General features: G+C 47.9%; 1 protein-coding gene and 1 pseudogene across 6 annotated transcripts in view; one reads left to right on the top strand and one right to left on the bottom strand.

Annotated features, from left to right (window-relative positions):
• The window catches only part of LOC139263790 (uridine phosphorylase 1-like), a 143,258-nt gene extending 142,065 nt beyond the window's left edge, over positions 1–1,193 (bottom strand). For 5 of the 6 annotated variants that reach the window (XM_070879842.1, XM_070879838.1, XM_070879837.1 and 2 more), the window contains exon 1: positions 1,106–1,193. Coding sequence is in view for 1 of the 6 variants with exons in the window: in XM_070879841.1 (XP_070735942.1) it covers positions 1,106–1,185 (80 nt within the window). In the remaining 5 variants the exon portion in view is untranslated. The remainder of the gene's footprint in view (positions 1–1,105) is intronic. The other variant, XM_070879841.1, reaches the window with a different exon arrangement.
• A 5,424-nt stretch (positions 1,194–6,617) lies between these two features.
• On the top strand, positions 6,618–6,855 carry LOC139264948 (U2 spliceosomal RNA; annotated as a pseudogene).
• The last annotated feature ends 4,105 nt before the right edge of the window (positions 6,856–10,960 follow it).

A 10,960-nucleotide genomic window follows, 5' to 3' on the forward strand; every position in this document is an offset into this window, starting at 1 on the left:
GTAACAATGAAGACTGTCGGAAGGACAGCCAGAATGGCAACTTTGAGCCAGGGAGGAGGAAAGGAAGCGTAATGTGGTAGTTGTTGGGGATTCAATAATTCAGATTCAGCTTTTTCCCACGAACATTTGTCGACTGGAACCAGATAGATAACGAAATAGTAACTACGAGCTCACTAAGACACATTTAAATATAACCCGGAGAACTGGAATTAGCAATTCCAATGTTGTGCTCACCTGGTGACCTCACCCCTTACAAAAGTTGGCAGAGAACAACTAGATTGTTTACGATAACTCAACCGAGACGAGACATAGGCGGAAAGGGTGGTTGAAGCAGATTCAATAGTAACTTTTAAAAGGGAATGGCATATATACACTTGAAAAGGGAAACAATGCAGAGTTATGGGGAAATAGCAGGGGAATGAGATTAATTGGATCGCACTTTCCAAGTGCTGGCACATGCACAGGCCAACCCACATGGTGATCTATGGATAGTAAGAGCATGTGTGCGCACTAGGTCCGAGCAGCAGAACTTGATCTCCGGTCGTCTTGGTTAACCTTTGCCACTGGATCAAGACCTAGCTCTGTCAAGCCTGTGTGGTGGTTGGTGTGCAATGACCACCCCACATTAAAAGAATCCATGCACAGGCATCTTCCACCCTTCAGTATGTAGTTCGGGACCTAGAATGTCAGGTCCCTCATTGAAACAGCTGTGAATTCATCCCTTTTGAGTGTGGAAGCAGGTCATCCTCGATATGAGGGACTGCCTAATACTATACTATGAGTCAGCGGGGCAGGCAGGATAGGAGACACACAAGCAGCAGCGTATCAGATGGAGGCTGTGGGTGTCACAGGGATGTGGGCTGGGTGTGGGTACCAGTCGTCTCTGGGGCGCGCTGCCTTGGAACCGCTGATATGGCCGGCAAGTCACCTGCCCCGAGGGTTAGCGCCAACCGGGACCTGAGGGAAGAGGCGGAAACGCCGGTCTCCCACGCACTCCGGCCGCCCTCTCCGTTGGAAGGAGGTAAAGGAACCGCAATTTTCTGCACGCTACCGGCCGCTTCCCCTCCCCTGTCACGGCAATCAAGAGTTAAAGAGTAGCACATACCTCCGCCCCGCTCGTCCAACAGTCGCCTCAGCGCCCCGCGCGGCGCCTGCCCACAGCGTACGTGGCCGCGCGGTCTCCATGGCTGCGACGGATGATCAGTCGCGCGCATGTGTTGGTGGACGGAGAACGCGGGGTCCTGCCCATCAGTGTGTGTGTGGGCGGAAATGCTGCTTCGAATCTTCACCTACTTACCCCAAAGACAATCAGCCCTACACTCTCGGCCAAACAGACCATTTATTTCTTTGAATATAAAATATTACTCGTTGCTTTCTTTTTATTAAAGTATTCCGAAATCTGAGGCAACGTATCTCATATTTTCATGCTTTTAGGGAATAAATCAATTGATTAAAAACAACCCAATTGAGGTTCCTTTTAATCCTTTAGCTTCTAATTTTAATTATTGGGTTGAGCCAAACCAATACTCCTGATAAACATGATCTTATCAGATCGGCCATGGTCTTATTAAATGATGGAGCAGGCTGGAGGGGTCAAACGGATTACTCCTGCTCCTATTTCTTATGTTCTTATAACGGAAATACGTAGATATAACCAAAAACTCCTATGTCCCAAAATTACATTAACTAGTTTCCCTTGTCCTACTCCAACAATTAAAGTATGATTTTTGATTTGCCTTCACCATACTATTCACTATCCCTTTATACCTTATACAGATTTAACATAACTTCTCGGTTTTTCAGTTCTACCCTTCTCTGACCTGTATGTGTGTGTGTGTGTGTGTCCATTGACTGGAAATGAAAATTGGGCAGAATACAAAACGAGCTACCAATTCACTATCGCCATTTTGCGCTACCGTCCAAGACAAATTTAGGCCTTTGTGTCTAGAACTACCTGCTGAAGACCTTCTGTCCTACAATTTGTCTTGGCTGGGTCTGGTTTTCTCCTGACCCTCTTCTCACCTATCTAGTTCGAATGATTTTCAATTGCTGCCTCAATATTCCTCAAGTCTCTGCTTCTCCTTGATTTGGTGCTGCCCATTTCTTCTATAATAGTCCATTTTTTGACATTTAACTCTGGTTCCAGTTGTACAGCCAGTTTGAGGTCCTGACAGTGTGGTATAGTCTCCTCAACACTCAGAGCTCAATCCTGACTGCTACCTGTTTATCCTCCATTATACTTCACATGGTGCACTGATGAAAGGTCATTGACCTGAAATGTTAACTTTGTTTCTCTCTCCATGGACTAATGATCCAGAGACATGAGTTCAAATCCCACCACAGCAGCGGAGGAATTTAAATTCAGTTGATTAAATCTGGAATAAAAAGCTAGTATCAGTAATGGTGACCATGAAACTACCAGGTTGTCACAAAAACCCATCTGGTTCACTAATGTCCTTTTTTAAGAAAGTAAATCTGCTGTCCTTACCTGGTCCGACCTACAGGTGACTCCAGACCCACAACAATGTGGTTGACTCTTAACTGCCCTCTGAAATGGCTGAGCAAGCCATGCAGTTGTACCAAACTGATACAAATATACGAAGAATAAAACTGGACAGACCACCCAGCATCGATCTAGGCACCAGACATGACAAAGGCACACCCATTCCAGCCAACCCTACAAATCCCTCCTCACTAACATCTGGGGACTTGTGCCAAAATTGGAGGAGCTGTCCCACAGACTGGTCAAGAAATAACCTGACACAGTTGTACTGACAGAATCTCAACTTTCAGTCAACGTCCCAGATTCCTCCATCATCATCCCTGGGTATGTTCTGTCCCATCGGCAGGACAGACCCACCAGAGGTGGCAGCACAGTGGTATACAGTAAGGAGGGAGTGGTCCTGGGAATCCTCAACATTGACTCTGGACCCCATGTAGACACAAATAATCAGGTCAAAAAGGTGCAAGGCTCCGCTGATGAGTCAGTAATCCTCCATGTTGAACACCACTTGGAAGAGGCACTGAGGGCACCAAGGGCACAGAACGTACTCTGGGTGGAGCACTTCAATGTCCATCACCAAGAGCGGTTCAGTAGCACCACTACTGACTGAACTGGCTGAGTCCTGAAGGACAGAGCTGCCAGACTAGGCCTGCGGCAGGTGGTGAGAGAACCAACATGAGGGACAAACCTACTTGACCTTGTCCTCACAAATCTACCAGTCGCAGATGCATCTGTCCATGACAGTATTGATAGGACCACATTGTCCTTGTGGAGACGAAATCCCGTCTTGACACTTGACACCATCCATCATGTTGTGTGGCACTACCACCATGCTAAATAGGATTCAGAACTGATCTAGCAGCTCAACTGGGCACCCATGAAGTGCTGTGGGCCATCAGCAGCAACAGAATTGCATTCCACTACAATATGTAACCTCATGGGAAAAGGAGGGTAAGACACAGTCTGATAGCACCTTCTGTGCAGGCCGGGGAGTGGAAGGAGCAGCGTGGCGGCTTGGCCCAGTAGTCTGAGTGGCCCCCGGCCTGCGACCACCATCGAAGTAGACTAGGGAGTAGAAGGAGCAGCGTGGCGACGTACCACTCCAGGGAGCAGCACGTGCTGCAGCAGGAGAGCAACGGCAATGAAAAGGGACATCACCAAGGTCCAGGTCGGTGATTGGAGCATAGGCAGGTACTGCTGGAGCAGCGAGGTCAGGGCGAAGGAGCGGTGAGTGATTGGAGCCCAGGAGAGGCACAAGTTCTGGGCCCAGCAGAGGCAAGGGCCCAGGGGCAGCATGGCCCACACTGTGATATGTGAGCGCACTAGGTCCGTGCAGCAGAGCTGGTCTCCAGTCGTCTTGGTTAATCCTTGCTACTGGGCCAAGACCTAGCTCTGTCAAGCCCGTGTGGTGGCTGGTGTGCAACCGTCACCACACACTAAAAAAATCCAAGCACAGGCATCTTCCACCCTTCGACATGTAGTTTGGACCTGGAATATTAGGTGTCCTGTATGGAGAAAGAGTCAGACTGAACACTGTGAGCTCAAAGTAAAGTGTGACCGTAGTCTTTTATTGCAGGTCTCCAATCAGTGAAGCCTCCTTAAATACCTGTGCTCAAGGGATTATGGGATTCCTTGGGACTCCAGGGGATGAGCCCTCTGGTAGCTTTACAGAGTAAATACAAGTCCACATATGTAACATTTGGTCCATCATTGAAACACCTGTGAACTTTTTGACGTGGAAGCAAGTCATCCTCGATTCGAGGGACTGCCTATGATGATGATGATGATGTAACCTCATGGCTCTTCATATCCCTCACTCTACTATTGCCATCAAGCCAAGAGACCAGATCTAGTTCAATGAGGAAAGTGGAAGAGCATGCCAGGAGCAGCACCAGGCGTGCCTAAAAATGAGGTGCCAACCAGGGGAAGCTGCAACAGAGGACTACACACCTGAACAACGGAAACAGCATGTTCTAGATAGAGCTAAGTGATCCCACAATTAACATGTAGTCCTCTGTTGCAGCTCCCCCTGGTTGGCACCTCATTTTTAGGCACGCCTGGTGCTGCTCCTGGCATGCTCTTCCACTTTCCTCATTGAACTAGATCTGGTCTCTTGGCTTGATGGTAATAGTAGAGCGAGGAATATGAAGAGCCATGAGGTTACATCATCATCACCATCATAGGCAGTCCCTCGAATCGAGGATGACTTGCTTCCACGTCAAAAAGTTCACAGGTGTTTCAATGATAGACCTAATGTTATATATGTGGACTTGTATTTACTGTACAGCCACCAGAGGGCTCATCCCCTGAAGTCCCACGGGATCCCATAATCCTTGGGAGCACAGGTATTTAAGGAGGCTTCACTGGTTGAAGACCTGGAGATCAGATCAAAGTTGCCACATCCAATCATCAATGGTGGTGGACAATTAAACAACTAGCGGGAAGGGAAGGCTCCATGAACATACCCATCCTTAATGATGGCGGAGCCCAGCATTTGTAACCATCTTCAGCCAGAAGTGCTGAATGGATGATCTGTCTTGGCCTCCTCCTGTGGTCCCCACCATCAAAGAAACGAGTCTTCAGTCAATTTCGATTCACTCGACGTGATAGCAAGAAACGGTTATGTGCACTAGAGACAGCAAAGATAAGCCCCAACAACATCCCAGCTGTCGTGCTGAAGACTTGTGTTCCAGAACTAGCAGTTCCAGTACAGCTATAATACAGGCATCTACCTAACAACAATGTGGAAACCTGCCCAGTTATGTCCAGTCCACGAAAATTAGGACAAATCCAATCCAGCCAATTACCACCCCATCAGCCTACTCTCCATCAGCAAAGTGATGGAAGGTGTCTTTGACAGTGCTATAAGTAGCACTTACTCACCAGTAACCTGCTCACTGATGCTCAGTTTGGGTTCCACCAGGACCACTCGGCTCCAGACCTCATTACAGCCTTGATCCAAACATAGCCAAAAGAGCTGGATTCCAGAGGTGAGGTGAGTGACTGCTGTTGACATCAAGGCAGCATTTGACAGTGTGTGACATCAAGGAGTCCCAGTAAAATTGAAGTCGATGGGAATCGGGAGGGAAAACTCTTCACTGGCTGGAGTCATACTTCGCACAAAGGAAGATGGTTGTGGTTGTTGGAGGCTAATCATCCCAGCCCCAGGACATCGCTGCAGGAGTTCTGCAGGGAAGTGTCCTAGGCCCAATCATCTTCAGCTGCTTCATCAGTGACCTTTCCTCCACCATAAGGTCAGAAGTGGGGATGTTCACTGATGATTGCACAGTGTCCAGTTCCATTCACAACTCCTCAGATAATGAAGCAATCCATGCCCGCATGCAACAAGAACTGGATGATATTCAGGCTCGGGCTGATAAGTGGCAAGTGACATTCGTGCCACACCAGTACCAGGCAATGTCCATCTCCAACAAGAGCGAGCGTAACCACCATCCCTTTATATTGAATGACATTATCATTGCCAAATCCCCCATCAAGATCCTGGGGGGTGGAGGTTACCATTGATTGGAAACTTAGCTGGACCAGCCACACAAATATTGTGACTACAAGAGCAGGCCACATGCTGGATATTCTGTGGCGAGTGTCTCACCTCCTGACTCCCCAAAGCATTTCCAAGACACAAGTTTGGAGAGTAATGGAATACTCTTCACTTCCTTGGATGAGTATAGCTCCAACAACACTCAAGAAGCTTGACGCTATCCAGGACAATGCAGCCTGCTTGATACCCTATCGACCACTATAAACATTCACACCCTCTGGTGCACCATGGCTGCAGTGTGTACTGTTATATATGTGGACTTTTATTTACTCTGTACAGCCACCAGAGGGCTCATTCCCCGGAGTCCTAAGGGATCCCATAATCCCTTGGGAGCACAGGTATTTAAGAAGGCTTCACAGGTTGGAGAGGCACTCTGGAGACCTGCAATAAAAGACTAAGGTTACACTTTACTTTGAACTCAGTGTTCAGTCTGACATTTTCTCCATACACAACAAGTGGCGACGAGATCCAAAGATGCAGAGAACAGTGGGCATCCTGGAGAAATTTTTGGAGGGAGATGATCGGGAAACTTTTGTGGAGCGACTCGACCAATACTTCGTGGCTCGGCCTTTTGGCTAAGATCATGCGTAACTGACCTGACAGGGGAGTAACCATGACCCCAACGTGGTTCTCCCTGGATCAGGAAGGTGATTCTCCTATGCTTTTTGGAAATAGGAGGTGGGTGGGGTGGCTTGACCCATCCACCTCCACGGAGGTGTGTGGGGGGCCTGACCCATCCACCTCCATGGCACGAACCTGGTATTGCAGTACTTCCAGGAACGGTGCAGTGGCTCTAGGCCTTTTGGCTAAGAGCATTGGCGCAGAGTGATCCTTGATGTGTGCAAGGTGACCTCTGGCGTTTGTGATTTGACAAAGAATTGGAAAGATTGGCAACGAATAAAAAAATTAAAAAATAAATACTTCGTGGCCAACGAGCTAGATGGAGAAGAGAGCGCTGCCAAACATAGAACGATCCTCCTTGCCGTCTGTGGGGCACCAATGTATGGCCTCACGAAGAATCTGCTCACTCCAGCAAAACCCACGGAGAAATCGTACATACATGATGAGAGAGAGAGTAGAGATCGAGCTAGACCGGCTGCAACGAGAGGACATCATTTCACCGATCGAGTTCAGCAAGTGGGCCAGTCCTATTATCCCAGTCCTCAAGGGAGATGACACCGTCAGAATCTGTGGCAATTACAAAGTAACTATCAATAATTTCTCCCTGCAGGACCAAGACCCACTACCAAAAGCCGACTACCTCTTTGCAACGCTGGCGGGAGGAAAGACGTTCACGAAGTTGGATTTGACTTCAGCCTACATGACGCAGGAACTGGAGGAATCATCGAAGGCCATCACCTGCATCAACACGCACAAAGGTCTTTTTGTTTATAACAGATGCCCGTTTGGAATCTGATCAGCGGCGGCGATATTCCAGAGAAACATGGAAAGTTTACTGAAGTCAGTCCCGCACACCGTGGTCTTCCAAGACGACATCTTGGTCACAGGTCGGAACACAGTCGAGCACCTGCAGAACCTGGAGGAGGTTCTTAGTCGACTCAACCGCGTGGGGCTCACGTGAAAACGCTCGAAGTGCGTTTTCCTGGCACCTGAAGTGGAGTTCCTGGGGAGGAGGATTGTGGCGGACGGCATCAGACCCACCAATGCGAAGACGGAGGCAATCGAGAACACACCGAGGCCACAGAACACGACGGAGCTGCGGTCGTTTCTGAGACTCTTGAACTACTTTGGTAACTTCTTACCGGGTCTCAGCTCACTGTTAGAACCACTACATGTCTTACTACAAAAAGGGAGCGAATGGGATTGGGGCAAAAGCCAAAAAAAATGCCTTTGTAAAAGTGAGAAAATTGTTATGCTCAAACAAATTGCTTGTTTTATATGATCCATGTAAGCGTTTGGTACTAGGATGTGATGCGTCGTCATATGGCGTCAGGTGTATATTGCAACAAGCTAATGATTTCGGAAAACTGCAACCAGTTGCTTATGCATCCAGGAGTCTGTCTAAGGCCGAGAGAGCCTGCAGCATGATTGAAAAAAAAGCGTTAGCGTGTGTCTATGGAGTAAAGAAAATGCATCAATACCTGTTTGGGCTAAAATTCGAAACTGACCATAAGCCACTTATATCCCAGTTTTCCGAAAGTAAAGGAATAAATACCAATGAATCGGCCAGCATCCAGAGATGGGCGTTCATGTTGTCTGCATACAACTACGCCATCCGCCACAGGCCAGGCACAGAAAACTGCGCCGATGCTCTCAGTAGGCTGCCATTGCCCACCACAGAGGTGGAAATGGCACAACCCGCAGATCTAGCCATGGTTATGGAAGCATTTGAGAGTGAGCAATCACCAGTCACTGCCCGGCAGATCAAAACCTGAACAAGCCAGGACTCCTTATTATCTCTAGTCAAAAGGTGTGAGCTTCACGGGAGCTGGTCCAGTGTCCCAGTGGAAATGCAGGAAGAGATAAAGCCGTTCCAGCGGCACAAAGATGAAATGTCTATACAGGCAGACTGCTTTCTGTGGGGCAATCGAGTAGTGGGCCCCAAGAAAGGCAGAGACATCTTCATCAATTACCTCCACAGTACCCACCCAAGCATCGTAATGATGAAAGCGATAGCCCGATCCCACGTGTGGCAGCCCGGTATCGATGCGGACTTAGAATCCTGCGTTCACAGATGTAATACATGCTCGCAGTTAAGCAATGTACCCAGGGAGGCGCCGTTAAATTTATGGTCTTGGCCCTGCAAACCATGGTCTAGGGTACACGTCGACTATGCAGGCCTGTTCTTGGGTAAAATGTTCCTTGTGGTTGTAGATGTGTACTCCAAGTGGATTGAATGTGAGATAATGTCGGCTAGCACGTCCGCTGCCACTACTGAAAGCCTGCGGGCCATGATTGCCACACACGGCTTACCCGATGTCCTGGTGAGCGACAACGTGCCATGTTTTACCAGTGCGGAGTTCAAAGAATTCATGATCCCGTAACGGGATCAAACATGTCACATCTGCCCCGTTTAAACCAGCGTCCAATGGTCAGGCAGAGAGAGCAGTGCAAACCATCAAGCAAGGCTTGAAGAGAGTAACTGAAGGCTCGCTGCAGACTCGCCTATCCCGAGTCCTGCTTAGCTACCGCACAAGACGCCACTCACTCACTGGGATTCCACCTGCTGAACTGCTCATGAAAAGAGCACTTAAGACAAGGCTCTCGTTAGTTCACCCTGATCTACATGAACAGGTACAGAGCAGGCGGCTTCAACAAAGTGCATACCATGATAGCGCAAATGTGTCACGCAAGTTTGAAATCAATGATTCTGTATTAGTATTAAATTATGGACAAGGTCCCAAGTGGCTTCCCGGCACTGTCGTGACCAAAGAGGGAAGCAGGTTGTTTCGAGTCAAACTTTCAAATGGACTCATTCACCGGAAACACTTGGACCAAATCAAACTCAGCAACCCACCTTGGATCCTACCTTTTTTGATCCCCCAACATACACATCAGTGGCAACCGGCACCACAGTTGACCACGAAGCAGAACCCATCATCCAAAGCAGCCCTGCAGGGCCCAACACACCAGGCAGCCCAGCAAGGCCAGCTGCACAGCAGCCCAGCGAGGGCCCAACAAATGATTCAACAACACTAGCTTTCACACTGAGACGATCAACCAGGACAAGAAGGGCCCCAGATCGACTCACATTGTAAATAGTTACACTATTGACTTTGGGGGGTGGGGGGGGGGGTGAGTGTTGTTATCTATGTGGACTTGTATTTACTCTGTACAGCCACCAGAGGGCTCATCCCTTGGAGTCCCAAGGAATCCCATAATCCCTTGGGAGCACAGGTATTTAAGGCGGTGTTAGATCTCTTAATTTCCAATGAAATACGAACTCCGATGGTAGTTTTGACTTTTTAATCTTGGCAGAGAGCAACAAACTTCTTGGCTTCAAGCCAGGTCTTTGTTCTTACTGAGACACATGGTCAAAATGGCTGTATTTTATACCTGGATCAATTTACAGAAAAGAACTCGCCTTCTTTGACCTTGTTGGCTCACTACCCAAGGTCCGAAAATGTCAAGTTGATGGATGAGTTCATGCAACATGCCGAACAGCATGTAGCAGCCTTGACTTGGGGGTCTGTGAATTTTCACAGTCTGTCTAAATGAGCCTGTTTGAATACTCTATCAACCCCCCCTTTGATTCTTTCACAAACTGAATCATAAAACTTCAGGTATCACTGGTTAAACATTCTACAAAATAATTTCATACATGTTAATAGAGTTTCCTTCTAAAATTTGTTGATGTGTTTCGCCACATGTCCGGACTAGTAGCTTCCACACAAATTTACACCAACCCGAGTTCCATCGTGGCCACAATGGAAGTCTGGTTTTAGTAGGTTAATTAACCTTATTCCAATTTAATCCAAATCAATATCTTAATTCAACCAGTAAACAACCTTTCCTTAAGCATAACATACCCTGTGCCACGTACAGACGGTCTGCTGGGACCTGCAAGGTGTCTCTCCTGCGGGACAGCAGCTACAGCCACCTGGTCGCAACAACATTTAATCAACATAAACAATATAAAAGTAAAACAATTACAACAAATAGAATTAAACCTTCCACCAATGAAGTTCCTATTGAACCTAGCCATTCACTGGCTCCACTCCACAAAGTGAATGATGGGGGTTGCTTAAGTTTTTCTACCTCCTTTTGGATATGCTCCGCTAAGTGGGTAATTTCTTCGGAGCTATCTGGGATATATGTGCAACACTCAGTTCCGAGTAGGGCGCAAGTACCTCCCTTTTCAGCCAGGATGTAATCAAGGGCCAGTCTATTCTGTCGGGCTACTGTGCGGATTGCTACCATTTCTGCATTGATTTTAA

The sequence above is a fragment of the Pristiophorus japonicus genome, chromosome 5 (assembly GCF_044704955.1).
Source record: "Pristiophorus japonicus isolate sPriJap1 chromosome 5, sPriJap1.hap1, whole genome shotgun sequence".
In the NCBI taxonomy this organism is placed as follows: domain Eukaryota; kingdom Metazoa; phylum Chordata; class Chondrichthyes; family Pristiophoridae; genus Pristiophorus; species Pristiophorus japonicus.